Source organism: Lytechinus pictus, chromosome 7, assembly GCF_037042905.1.
Source record: "Lytechinus pictus isolate F3 Inbred chromosome 7, Lp3.0, whole genome shotgun sequence".
NCBI lineage: Eukaryota > Metazoa > Echinodermata > Echinoidea > Temnopleuroida > Toxopneustidae > Lytechinus > Lytechinus pictus.
In genome coordinates this window covers 10,515,516-10,529,593 of record NC_087251.1, presented here as the reverse complement: position 1 = coordinate 10,529,593, position 14,078 = coordinate 10,515,516, and the positions used below count along the sequence as shown (strand labels likewise).

Below are 14,078 nucleotides of genomic sequence, written 5' to 3'. Positions count from 1 at the left end.
CCAACAAATCCGACTCCAAACCAATGATAATAACGTAATAGATTTGGTAGGTCTGTAGTCGGTCTAACCGGTGTGACTGCAGGCACTGGTTGATCCAGGGAGGGGGCACAGCCGGCCCGTGCCCCCCTTTTGAGAAGCAAAATTAAAATTTGTAATGTAAAAATGCCATTAAAACAGAAGTGTTCCCCCCCCCCCCCTTTGAAAGTGAAGTTTTTTTTTTATTGTATTTTTTGCTTGTCAAATTTCTTCGGGGACGAAATACCAATAATTTTTGGTTAAAACTTTTTTTTTCCTCAGAAAAATGTGCCCCCCCCCCCACTTCCTGGATCCGCCCCTGACTGCAGCATAAATTCCTTTCATTTTGTGTTAAATATATTAAACAGCATTATATGGTCCACAAGCTTACATAATCTAACACCACAACCAAAAGCAAAATTTAGTACACTGGTACATTGTAAACTGATTTTATTTACATAAAATATGTACAGACTTTGACTGGAAAAAAAATCAGACATTATCACAAACACACACACACACACATGTGTTGGGATAGTGGACTCTACAGTAACAAATTACAAGCGGGTCCAATGGACAGTACTCTATTCTGTCACACTTGTTTAGAGTGTAAACTTGACATTAAGGGATCTAACAGTATTCCAGATAATATGGAAGAGTTGTGGTGTAGTGGTTCTGACACTCGCCTTGTAAACAGAGGGTCGTGTGTTCGAATCCCACCATGGTCTTGCGTCCTTTGGCAAGGCGTTAATTCACACTTTGCCTCTCTCGACCCAGGTACTAAATGGGTACCCGGTAGGATGCGAAAGATATTGTATGTTTGAATTTGCCAGAGCCATAATGAGGCTGCGATGAATGCAAGCAATGCTCCCCAGGGAGTGAAAATTGAGCACTTTTCGTGCGGGATTGAAATGAATCCAATGACCGGGGTAATAATATGCTGTAAAGCGCTTTGAGCCATTCTGGGAAAAGCGCTATATAAAAATTGGGTATTATTATTATAATATATCCCTTGTAGTCACACTTTTATAATTTCCAACTTGATGTTACAAGAATCCTATGGAAGGAGACTGGCCATCCAATGATCTCCATATGCCAAGTTTTTTTACATATAATATTGATCACAAATTCATGTAATATGAACATTTCAATGAGGCAAACCAAAAACCGTTTTTTCTCCCAACAGGTCTAAATGAAAGTTTAGCCCAGTAGTACTTCTTGTTAACAAAAAGCTTTATGCAATGGGGCCCATATCACAAAGCTTAGCAATTGATTGTACTGTTAACTGATTGTATGATTAATTGCATATAATGATCTGCATAATCAATCCAACATAAAGCTTTACATTCAAGCACTAGGCCTTGTGTAACATGGTCCACATGTGAATAGATATTGAGCAAGCAAATATCTAAATTCAGAGTAAAATGATTAATGAACACAATTATTACAAGTTTCTTTCTTCCTAAAAAAGAGGCCACCGGCCTATCACAAATTTTTGATGTGGGTGAAAACATTAATCCTCATTAGAGTATATATTTTTTGTTTATTTTAATGAATGGAATATTTTAGTAACTTCACTCAGCCATATGTAGAAAATTAATGTACGTTTTGTGAGTTATCACCTAAAGCATTCAAAATGCCAAGAATTAAACAAAGGAAGTTTTTTTTAAATGTTTGGTCTAAAAACAAAAACAAATACATGACTTCAGGGAATAATTTTCCTGGTATCGCATCGCAATTTGCTCCACATTTTTGAAAGACTGCTATGCTTAAAGTTTTTTGTATAGCATATTTTTACATAGGACTGTACATTACTTAGTTATGAGCTTTTCTCTTATGGCCAAAATGCTATTAACATTTGTAAAGCAAACTTATTCCCTGGACTTGACTGCGTATTTGTATAAAGAAGCAGCAAGATGTGACAATTCATTCAAAAATAGATTGATAAATCATCGCATGTACTGTAGACAATGTTGTTATGTCAGATTTGTGCCTCATCTGGGTCAAGTAAAACAAACCTTCATGACCATTTTTTTTTCATGACTGACTGCATTAGATGTATATGCAATCAATCACAACAAAAATCTTATGATCAATCAATTGACTTTATGTTACAGGGCACAATACTACATCCATCCACCATCCATGGGAAATATTCACTGAAAGACGGTTGTTCATGGGTCTGTTATGAAGGCCAGTTCACAAAAGACAATACATCCTGTGTTTCCTCCGGATAAAAGTGTCCCAACATAAAGTATTCTGTATGACATCACATCCATCATAATGTTGCTAGCTTGGTTACGATGAGTACCCTGATACACTGATCAAACGATGAGCAAACACACAGACCAGCCTTGTCTGGACTCCAATCAAACCCTGCTACAGGCTGTGAAGATATCCCAACACTCTGTAGCATAGACACAGATCCCATTACACCTGTCTTTACACCATTGGAGTCTTCTTGTACTCTCGATGTTGGGTATTCACTGAAAAAAATATATATATAACATTCAACGTATTATGATATTAAAAATGACCAATAGTGATGGAGCAGTTCTAAGAAGGAAAAAAATGTTTTGCTGAGTGAATACAGATAATTAATAAAATACATTACTATTACTGTTGTATTTTTGTCTGGGGTGTAATTGCACATATTCAAGTCAGTTTTCATTTTGACTAAGTTCAGTATCATTCTTCTGATTGCTATTATTTTCATTACAAATCAATACCAATTCTGTGAACACAGTTTATCCATGATGACACATAAATACTAACTAGCCCAATTGGCTGATTCTATTTATATCATTCTCCAAGTCTTTGGTACTTACTTCAAGAAAAAAGAGTTGAGATACAGGTGCATTGTGATGAACATAAATATCATATTTGTATTTTTATTCATTGTTTCAAAGGTGTTGATTATTGACTAAAATTGAATTACTTACTATTTCCAAAGATTTAGAGTGCCAGAACCTCCACAAGTCATAAAGACATCTCTGTTTTGAGGCAAATGTCTTGCACACCATACTGTTGATTTATGGGCCTGTAAAAAATGAAAATAATATAAAAAGCACAAGAACTAATACTAACAATGTCATGTTTAGCCTACAATACAACTTGGGGTATAATGCAAGTCCCAATAAGAAGTCTGATAAAGCAATTTTCCAGATTAAGAACTGAAATTCCTGATTTCACCGTTTTGAATACCTTTATGAATATTTCATAATCAAGAAATATAATTTTGTCAGTTTGATGATAGGCTTCCACTGTATCTCAACATAATTAATGAACTGAGATGCATCCATTATTCGTTTTATTTGTGAATTTGACATTGGTTTTGTCCATTAAATTGGGAAGATTTCAACCCACTGGAGACACAATAATTTCAAGCCACATTTCATCAGCTTTTATTCTTCAAAATGGAAAGAGGGATATCAAAATTTACTTGCTACATTTCCTATTTAATGTTTATATATATTAATTTTAAAGTCATAAAAAAAAAAAAGAACATCTTTGAACATTTGAGTTTAACCAATTTCTGTGAGAAAAAAAAAAGGGATTTTCATCACATTGCAAATTTCAAGAACTTTAGTGACTATTTTAGCACTGACCCAAATCCACTGATGCAATTATTGTCCGACTACTTATATCTTCTAGTAAAGACCTTTGATAAGATTTAAAAGCTCTGTATCAAAAGTTGTTTGGTCAAACCACAAAAGGTGGTCACTTTTTTCTGAATAGTTTAATGGAGGTTCATGTAAAGCAACCTCTCTGTGGGCTGACAAATATTAAAAATGTCAAATTCTTTTCACTTCATTACTTACTTTTTCACTGAGGGACTCAAAGCCAGACTTTGGATGTTGTGTCCTCATATCAAAGAGATGGTACTTGGCTTCAAGGGTGGTAGCCACTAGTTTATTCATGTCGATATCCTTACGATCAAACTCTAGACCACATATCTGCAATACATTTCAATGAAAATACCAAAACATATTTACAAGTCCTGACAAAAGGTTAGAATGTCACTTCTAAAAAAATAATTACATAAAAGTGATCATAATTCAAACTACAATACACAAACTTTGGGATTCCTGTGTGCATTTTAGAAATTTCTAATTCCTAGTCCCAAAACACATGTCACTAATGCTAAACATTGGTTGTACTGAAAACAAATATCCATGCTGCCACAGGACTCAACATAGGTTCCTGGTATAGCTGTATTTCACTTTCCACGGTATAAAGTATCTTAGCCTTCAAACCTGCAATCATATCAGAACATCAAAATTTTTACCAAATACACAAACATTGAGGGATATCAGATTAACCATATCAGAATTTACCTTTTCAAACCTCAAGTTTATTGGGGAGGGTTAACTGGTTTTATACCCCTTCAGATCTTGGTAGTAATATAGTCTGCAAACAATATTAACATGTTTAGGATTGTACAACTATGATGAATGTCATCAGAATTGACACCCCCCCCTCATTTAGAGGGTGGTGAAAGAGAATATGACTTATTATTTTGACAGATATACATACCCCATTTCTAATATTTGTTTCCCATCTTAAAGACATGTTCCTGAGATCAAACAATTTAATATCACCATTGTCATATCCAGCTGCTAAACATCGATCTTCATCATTATGCGCATGACCTACATGAAAAAGAGAAAAATGTAAGAAACATATATAAGATATATTGAATTATGAAAGATGAGTACAAGAATAGTGTGTGAAAATATGAAAATAACGGTAATACTCTTTATTATATGGATGGTCTATAAGAAGAAATTATTATGTGATAACAACTAGTTTCCAACACACAACTTGTTAAGACAATAGTATTCTTATGTACCAACTGGTCAAAAGATGGCATTGTTATGGACAAACATAATTAAAGGATGAGAGCATATTTTAACTAAAACATCACAATATTTTTATTTGAGTGTGGTGGCATGAAGAATTTGCTAGAAACTTTACAAAAAAACAATTTATTTTTTCATTTAAGTTTTGAATTGTTATTGTATTGAAGAAATGCTGTCAGAATAAAAACCTGAATACAATTAGAAACTTCATGTAGTACTTACCAAGAGCCACAGTCCAACAATCTCTCTTGCTCTCCCCATCAGCAGGTTCCATACAAGCTACCGGTTTGTCTTTCTGTCTTGGATCCCAAATTTTTACAGCGCCTAAAGTTTGATGAAGATGAGACAAGCAAGGTTAACCCCTTTTATTCCTTCAAATGTAGTTACAAAGTAGTGTCCTCACACCTACTTTTTTTAAAAGAAGTAATTGAAATGTGATAAAAATATTTCATGGATTGCAGCTGAAGGTGGTCAATATACTTTACAATATTTGTGATTCAACCAATGCCAGGATTGTGGTATATTTCTGCAATAAATTGTTATCACTATCAAGTCTACTGCATTGCTCTGACTACATTTGTAAAAATTGAATGTGCAAAGTGCCTTTGGAACAGTTTCAATTGTTTCATGGTATCAAGTGTGTAATTGTAATAATGCTCAAGCCTGTGTTATAAGATAGAGGTGTGGATCCTTGTTATTTGACGAGCCATCCTCATCTTAACACCACGAGGGGTCAACAGAACTAGTCATTAGTACCAGACTAACAGTCAGTCATTCAGCAAATTTTGCAGTTAGCTAGAATAAATGACTGGTAACGTGATGAATTTGAGCCAGTCAATTGATTAGGATCCATATCACCATTTTACATTTATTTATGATTTTGAGGAAGGGGAGCCGCTTTCCTCAAATCATTGTTGGATTGAAATTATTTGTACAACTCTAAGCCCGCCTTCCCCTGACTTTCCCCTGAAATATTTGGTTCATTTCATGTAGAGTCCATCATTTGCACCATTTATATTCCTTTGACATCACTGATTATATCTCACCATCTCGGCTCCCTGTTGCTATCTCAGGTGCTCCTTCACCAATGCCAAGACCTCCAACTCCATCAATACAGTTAATGATCTCATTGTGTGCTGCTACAGAATAAACTGGTTTCTCCAATTTCTCTAGGTCCCTAATTACATTGAAAAAGCAATGACCCCATTAACATTGAAGACTGGCTTGCAAATTCATTAAATTTATATCAATGTGTATTGAATATCAAATTATAGACGACAGTCTATCATTTCCAATGGTACTTTATGTATACATGTGCGCTATCCACTGTTAGAATCATACGAGACCACAGAATCAGTGAAAAGTAGACCAATGACTGCAACTTTAATGTACTTCAAACACTGATCTCATCTTTGAGACCAACACTCCCACTGTTCCAGAGTGATCTTAGCCGATAGTCAACTTACCAATTGACACTTACATTATAAGCCTGAAGCTAATGCAGTTCAATGCCACGTTCTAAATGCCCCCAAATTGCTAATTATCACGTACATGTGATAAATGATGCCAATATTAATTTGGCTCATGATTGGCCAAGAAGTCAGATAGAAACGACGCTGCCACCAAGATGTGCTATTGCACAGCATATGCACATCCTAAGGCTATACATGTACACACATATGCATGTATGTCATATCGAATATATAGCTTGCTATTCTTTATCTAAATGGCAGAGGTCACTCTTACAGTTTTCCTCAGCTTGCAAATACTATTTCAAACCGTTGTGTTATCGACTTTCTCTCGACTTATACCTTGCTCATTAATTCAGAAAGAAATCTGGAAATCTTATTGGCCCAAGACTCCCTTCAATTTTCCTGTTTGGCTAGCAGACTACTATCCCATGCTGTTCAAATACCATTGAGCCACCAAATTCTCTCACAACTGACCATTATTAGAGCTCTGCTGTGTGGTCAATATTCCTATCAAAAATATTGGCGAGCATCACATTAATAAATTGAATGACTAGAGAGTTGTTCTTTATAAAAGTATTCATACATGTAGATGCTTTGCTGGGTCTTACCAAATTCTCATATTGCCACTGAAGTCTCCCGTGGCTAAATCCCTCTGCTTCAAACTAGCAGCTCCAAATGTTCCACATTTGAAGGCTTCTTTCTTTTCCACCTGATGAATACAAAAAGAAACAATAAAAATTTCCATAGATTAGATTTAATATCAGACCTTAAATTAATGACCTCAATCTCATTGCCCCTCTGATTTGATTGAATACGTTGATTCCATTTTTATTACTTGCCAATTTGTATTGTAAAATGAAAATATGCCCTATATAAAAGTAGTCTTTTCTTCTTAATACAAAAAATATTGAAAGTGAAGGCATGGATTACTGTAGACAGCTGGCAGCCGTCTGTTTCGAGTTTAAAAAAAAAAAATTATTTCTCCTCGTACACAGACGGCTCGCTAGCGTGCAGCCACCATTAGGGGGTTAACAATGCAAAATCCCCCCGACGGGGCTCATAAATTTTTGTCTTTATTTCATTAAAAATATATAAAAAGAACTGTACCAAAATAAAGATTATTATTCCGTTTTGGCCTGAAATGCACCAAAACGGGGGAAAAATAAACTTAGGGGAAAAAACAGTGACTTATTTCGGCTGTCGCGCAAAATCACTTCCCTGTTTTATCCAAACTTAATACATAAACATATGGCCATTGAGTCCCTGTACAGATCGAGCTAGAACTTTGGTCTTTGTATTTGGTGAGTGGAGCCAACGGAGTTCAGCGGAACAACCAACATAACAGAGACCTAAGCTTTTGGTCTAGGATTACTGTACCTAATTTATTAGAAATACCACCCAAAAATTCTAGAATAGTCCAACTCACTGAACAATGGTGTTTCCAGACATGTCATTTTTTCACTACCGTTAATTGATAATATATCATTTATCATGCTTGTATGTCCGTGTGTCATCATTTTGTACATAACCCTATTTCTCAAACAATCATTTTTCTAAAAAAAATTCAATATCCCAAAAATTTGACATCCACATGAAGAGCAACCTAGAATTACCTATTTCTTTTCGATAAAATCAGTATTCGTGAAAATATAATACCACCAAATTTGTCACCTTTAGTGCCCATTCTGAGAATCTGAACATCTTGACAAGGAACAGGAAACCACAATTTTGCAAGCAAATTTGGAGAAATATACCGTAAGTGAAAGGTATTCTATGGCAGTTTGCTGTCCATGTTGTATACTAGGTACATATTTTGTGCTTGACATTTTGTTCAACTTTAAATGTCCACACAACTCATGTGCGACATATGGTCACGCTTTTTGAAATTCAATTTTTCTGCATTTTTTCATGAACTTTGCAATCAATATCATGACTCATATTTTTTACAAGTGGAACGCCTCTGGCTGTCTCGGGGCTCTACCCTGGGATGGTATTCTGAAAATTGTCTTAACTTTTCTTGTAACTTTTTGTAACTAAGCAAGATAACAACTCGCTAAAATTGTCTTAAACCGGTATTCTGAAAATTGTCTTATCTCTGTAAGGACGTCCCCTATTTTATCTCTGACACGCCCAATATTCTGTCATCAACCAATCATTAAAGTTGTTATATCATATATGCTTAGGCCAACCAATAGAAGTGTCTCTTCTGAATATTATTATAAGGGCATTGTTGACATGAGGCGTATTTCCCTTGCGCCCCCCGACGCTTATGCATGTGCGCCACTGTGCTAAATATACACGTGGCTGATCTCAGTCATATTTTCTTTGAAAGATTCATCATCTCGATTACCAATTTTTAATTGCTGAAAAGTCTACCAATTCGTCTCTGTAATGTCTTCGGAATGTCTCCTGCAGTAAAACATGATGTTCTTGCGGGATGCAGCAAGAAATTATTATTTTTGATCGAGAAATATCGCATGCAACATTAAGTTACAATAGCCCCCTACCTCTTGTAAATTTTCTTGTATTTTTGCAAGGAAGTTACCAGAACGCAAAGATAAGAGAATTTTCAGAAAACCTTTTATCTTGATATGTTATCTTGTGCACATACATTATTTAGGCACCGTTTTTAACTTACGCATCATTATAGCTCTGACATATAAGTATGCGCTCAGTGAAAGTTACAAGAAAAGATACAAAAAAATTTAGAATACAGATTTTATTGTAACTCCAAAGATATTACAAGAATATTTCTCTTAAAGGACAAGTGAAGTCCACCCCAACAAAAAGTTGATTTGAATAAAAAGAGAAAAATCCAACAAGCATAACACTGAAAATTTCATCAAAAATCGGATGTAAAATAAGTTATGACATTTTAAAGTTTCGCTTAATTTCACAAAACAATTATATGCACATCCTGATGGGTATGCAAACGAGGAGACTACGACGTCATCCACTCACTATTTCTTTTGTATTTTATTATATGAAATATTCCAATTTTCTCCTCATTGTCAAGTGATACAACGATTAATTCCTCCCTGAACATGGGGAATTAGCACTGTTAACACTATATGGTTCAGCTAGTCAAGTTGGTCCTTATTGTCAAATCTGTAAAAAACGAAATATTGTATAATTCTTTTCAAACAATAAAAAACAAAAGAAATAGTGATTGACATCGACTGACTCACCTAGTTGTGCATATCACTGTTTTGTGAAAAATAAGCGAAACTTTAATAAAATGTCATAACTAAACTATCTTATTTTACATCCGATTTTGATGAAATTTTCAGCACTATGCTAGTTTGATTTTTCTCTTTATTCAAGTTAGACCAAAAGCTTCGGTCTCTGTTATGTTATGTTGGTTGTTCAGCTGAACTCTGTTGGCTTCACTCACCAAATACAGAGACCAAAGTTTTTGCGCGATCTGTACAGGGGACTGAATGGCCATGCGTGTATGTATTAAGTTTGGATAAAACAGGGAAGTGATTTTGCGCGACAGCCGAGGTAAGTCACTGTTTCTGTTCCTTTTAACTTGATTTTTTCCCTGTTTTTGGCAATTAATACCAAGAGGAAATATTAATTTACATTTCGGTCGCATTAATTTTCAAGATTTTGATTCATTAAAGACAAAAATTGAAGAGCCCCGACAGGGGGATTTTGCATTGTAAGTCCCCTAATGGTGGCTGCAGGATAGCAAGCCGTCTGTGTAGGACTACGAGGAGAAATTTAAAAAATAAAAAAAAGTTAAAAAACTCCTCGAAACAGACGGATGCCAGCTGTCTATATTCAAGTCAGCATTTTCCCTAACCCAGGAACTCCCGCCCGCAGCCCAGGAGCTTACCGTGTATTTGACCATACTCACGGGACTAGCGTGATTTATGGTCTAAATATTTTTCCAAATGAATTGTGAAAACAGAAATTATGCACTTACCACGATTATATGGATGAAGGTCTAACGAGTGGCAGTTTCCTGACGAGGCTCAGACTGGAACTTCAAAAAAACGAAAAGTTCTCTCCTTCTACCCCAGTCTCGATCGGCCATTTTGTTACGATTCATAACACAAATGGCCAATCGAGACGGGGGTAGAAGGAGAGAACTTTTCGTTTTTTTGAAGTTCCAGTCTGTGCCTCGATGTCAGGAAACTGCCACTCGTTAGACCTTCATCCATATAATCGTGGTAAGTGCATAATTTCTGTTTTCACAATTCATTTGGAGAAATATTTAGACCATAAATCACGCTAGTCCCGTGAGTATGGTCAAATACACGGTAAGCCCCTGGGCTCCGGCCCGCTGTGCGGGCCGGAGCTCCCTGGGTTACATTTTCCCATGACATGTTTCCTGGGGTGGACTAGCCAGGCGGCTTCTAGAGAGTAAAAATCATTTTCTAACGTAAGGTCACTCTCATATGAAGCCAGGGCTTCCGTCATATACTTTTGCGTGTACCACCAAAAAACCTGAAACTTTCGCCCCCGAAATTTCTACTTTCTTTCTAAAAGATCTAGCCCTAAATCATGTACATGGAATAAAACTTCATTTCCGACATTTCTACGCTCTCGTTGTTATTTTTGAACAAGAATACATCAAAAAAATGAGAGAAATATTGTGTAAAGACGGAAGAGACTCGCCCAATGTTTACGCCGCCATCTTGTTTTCTATTGTTCTTCCCCAACGTTACCCGACGCACACGTCTGTAACGTTGGCGAAGAACAATAGGAAACAAGATGGCGGCGTAAACATTGGACGAGTCTCTTCCGTCTTTACACAATATTTCTCTCATTTTTTTGATGTATTCTTGTTGAAAAATAACGAGAGCGTAGAAATGTCGGAAATGAAGTTTTATCCCATGTACATGATTTAGGGCTAGATCTTTTAGAAAGAAAGTAGAAATTTCGGGGGTGAAAGTTTCAGGTTTTGGCTTCCATTGTGTGGGTCTATGGGATAGAAGGCCTGGCTTCATGAGATTGACCTTACGTTAGTAAATGATTTTTACTCTCTAGAAGCCGCCTGGCTAGGCCCTAGGGTGGACTTGATTGACCTTTAACTAGGGCCTAGGCAATTTTCAGAATACGGCCCAGGTCAGTAAATGCATTGACATGGACAAGTGTGGTGTGACTGGTGTCCATCTTGTAAAATCAATACCACGGCAGTGCCACCTCCCCGCCGGAACAACGAATCTGATACTACCTCGTGTATTAATTTAGGTTCTCCTTGATCCATCTCGAACACTTGCAAAGCCCCCGTCTGTCTCGGGTGGCAACCAAGCACAACGAACCGGGCACTTCTGGGGATCCATTTCACGTCGTATAGCGTTATGTTCAAGGATTTTGTAGCATGAATTATGATCTGTGGTTTGTCCATACTGAATTTCACACAAGTGAGAATTACGTCGGAATCAAAATATACTGTTAATAGTATCCGAATAGATGGAATTTGCAATCGGCGTCCCGTTTCTAAGCGCTAAGGCTAAGCTAAGACAGTGTCGAGATTGAGGAAGTTCTTCGCGATATCGATACGGCGGCGCTCGTGTATTATATATATGGGTAAAAGCAAGACAAATTAAAAAGGGAAAACATATTTACCAAGCAAGACTTCAACGACGTGTAACTTTACCTTTGTGCAGACCCAAAGAGGGCAGAAGGCGGGGGGGGGGGGGGGGGTGTGCACATCAGTGGTGGAACCGGTGGGTGCAACACCAAATCCCACTTTTTTTAATGCTTTTTGTACAAAATGTGTTTAAAGAAGTGGATTCCCTTTCCTTCCCCTCCCCCATGGTCAACCTTTAAAAACTTACATAAAAAAAATGAAATATGTTATCTCAGCAAAATAAATGAAGAAAAGCCGAAGAAAATTTCACTTTTACTAGTTTCCATTTATTATTCAAGGGCCTGTTTCATCATAAGTCTAACTTCTTGACTAAATCGGAGATGGTGAGCTACTTGTCCTCTATAACCATTTCATGAAGCCCTTTTTGCCAAGATCGGGGACAAGAACCTGACTAAATATTTATGACACCTCCGAACCAGTCATAACTTCTTTTGTAATGACGTAGTGGCATCAAGTGGGTAGACTCGTGCCTCAAAATTTGAAAATTGTAATCTTACATACAGTAATTAATCATAGAAGTTGAAATTACATTGCAGAACAAGTGAGACGGCTCATTCAATGATAATTGTAAAACACCACAAAACCATTCATTTTGAAATAGTAAAATAATTGAATCAATAAAGATTCTGCCACTGGACTCGTACTCATGGTTCTCAGACCCTTTTCAATATTTTGATAAATACAATCTCTAATTTATGCATAGAATTTGTCAAATCATATCTTTCAGTATATCTATCGATTTACACAATTTCTGTTGCACTATATTTTGATGATGTATGGAATAAAAAAAAAACGTTTATCATCATTTTACAAAGAAAACCTTAATGGTTTCATTCCGTATATCTCGGGGCTACACATCTCAACGTCCACATGTGATTTTCAGTAATGAAATGAATTCTTTGTAATTTCATTTTATTAGCAATTAAAAGCTCCAGTCTTCATAAATAAATTTACTTGATCAAACCATGCTCATAAACAACCTTGAGCATATTCAGAAGGGCAACAACAGTACTTGACTATTTATTTCAAGTCTGATAATGGGAGATGCACAATGATGGAGAGAACAGGTCATGTCTGTTTCATGCCGAATTCCAACAATTTTGCATTCTTGTTTTCATTACTTTTTTAAAATAATTTTTTGAGGTCAAGTTAATAATTCACTGTACCTTTATTAATGAAAAAAATTAAATGTTCACTTTCGCAAAGTGCAATACACTTGTGGTTTGCCCTTCATTGGTCATCTTAATGTACTCATCACTTATCCATATTTTCTTTCAAATTGGTGCATTAATTCCCTATAAATCATAACAAATATCATTTTAAAAATCTTTCTCACCCTTCTGAACTTGCCAAAGTTTTTGATTTGATGAGCCTGGATAGATCAGGGGAATGTCCCTGCTCAGATCCTGGATGGGAAAACATGCTATAGAAAATGCAGAAACACAGCAGTGCTGCGAACTTGGAATGGACTGAAATGCACCACTATTATGTAACAGCATATGTATTCAAAACCACTGAAGCGAGACCTATGACATTTTCATAGAAGTTAGAAAATGAGCTTTCTACCCCTGTACATTTCATTGATAATATTTCCACATTTTAGAAATAATTAAGCCAAATGTCAGATATATAACTTTTTTTTTTTTTAACAGGATGCTTTTTTACTTGGCAGTCATTTTCTGATAAGTCAAGCCTAATAACGAATTTGCTTTAAAAAATATATCAAATCAAAGGTCATCAGAATTTTTGCTCACGATTTTCATACTTTGTGTGAGGTTTAGCGTAATCCGGGTTGTTTTTGCCAGGAAAGCATGAAAACATTACTATCCATGTCCCTCAGAATACCCTTCCAATCATTTTCCCTCAAATAAGATGACCTCCCTTTTTCAATTTTTCGTGTGTTAGTGGTCGTTTTACATTGCCATTTTCCTTTCAGTGTTTTTAAATGCAATATTCTTGTGAAATTATTTGTAATGATTTTGAAACTTTAATCATCCATCGAGTCTAAATCTGTACTCATGCTTGTAAACAAGTCGTCATTCCCTCCAGCCCTACAAGTTCCAGAAGTATTTGGCAAATTAATCTTCTTACACACTGACACACCCATAACTATAATGAATAAAT

At 36.0% G+C, this 14,078-nt stretch overlaps 1 protein-coding gene across 1 annotated transcript; it reads right to left on the bottom strand.

Annotated features, from left to right (window-relative positions):
- Positions 1–448: 448 nt before the first annotated feature.
- Positions 449–11,886, bottom strand: LOC129264988 (dynein axonemal assembly factor 10-like). The gene is made up of 8 exons (XM_064101894.1): positions 11,535–11,886; positions 6,958–7,058; positions 5,924–6,054; positions 5,100–5,201; positions 4,552–4,667; positions 3,837–3,971; positions 2,958–3,055; positions 449–2,501 (listed from the first exon to the last, which is right to left on the bottom strand). The coding sequence occupies exons 1-8, from the start codon at positions 11,706–11,708 to the stop codon at positions 2,294–2,296; spliced, it is 1,065 nt and encodes a 354-aa protein (XP_063957964.1). The 5' UTR covers positions 11,709–11,886; the 3' UTR covers positions 449–2,293.
- Positions 11,887–14,078: the final 2,192 nt, after the last annotated feature.

Excerpts from the sequence above, each read along its gene's own strand:
- LOC129264988 (XM_064101894.1), bottom strand. The coding sequence starts at position 11,708 with ATGGACAAACCACAGATCATAATTCATGCTACAAAATCCTTGAACATA. Across the intron at positions 6,055-6,957 it reads AGTGGCAATATGAGAATTTG|GGACCTAGAGAAATTGGAGA; the intron begins GTAAGACCCAGC and ends CAATGTAATTAG. Across the intron at positions 4,668-5,099 it reads TTGTTGGACTGTGGCTCTTG|GTCATGCGCATAATGATGAA; the intron begins GTAAGTACTACA and ends TTTTTCATGTAG.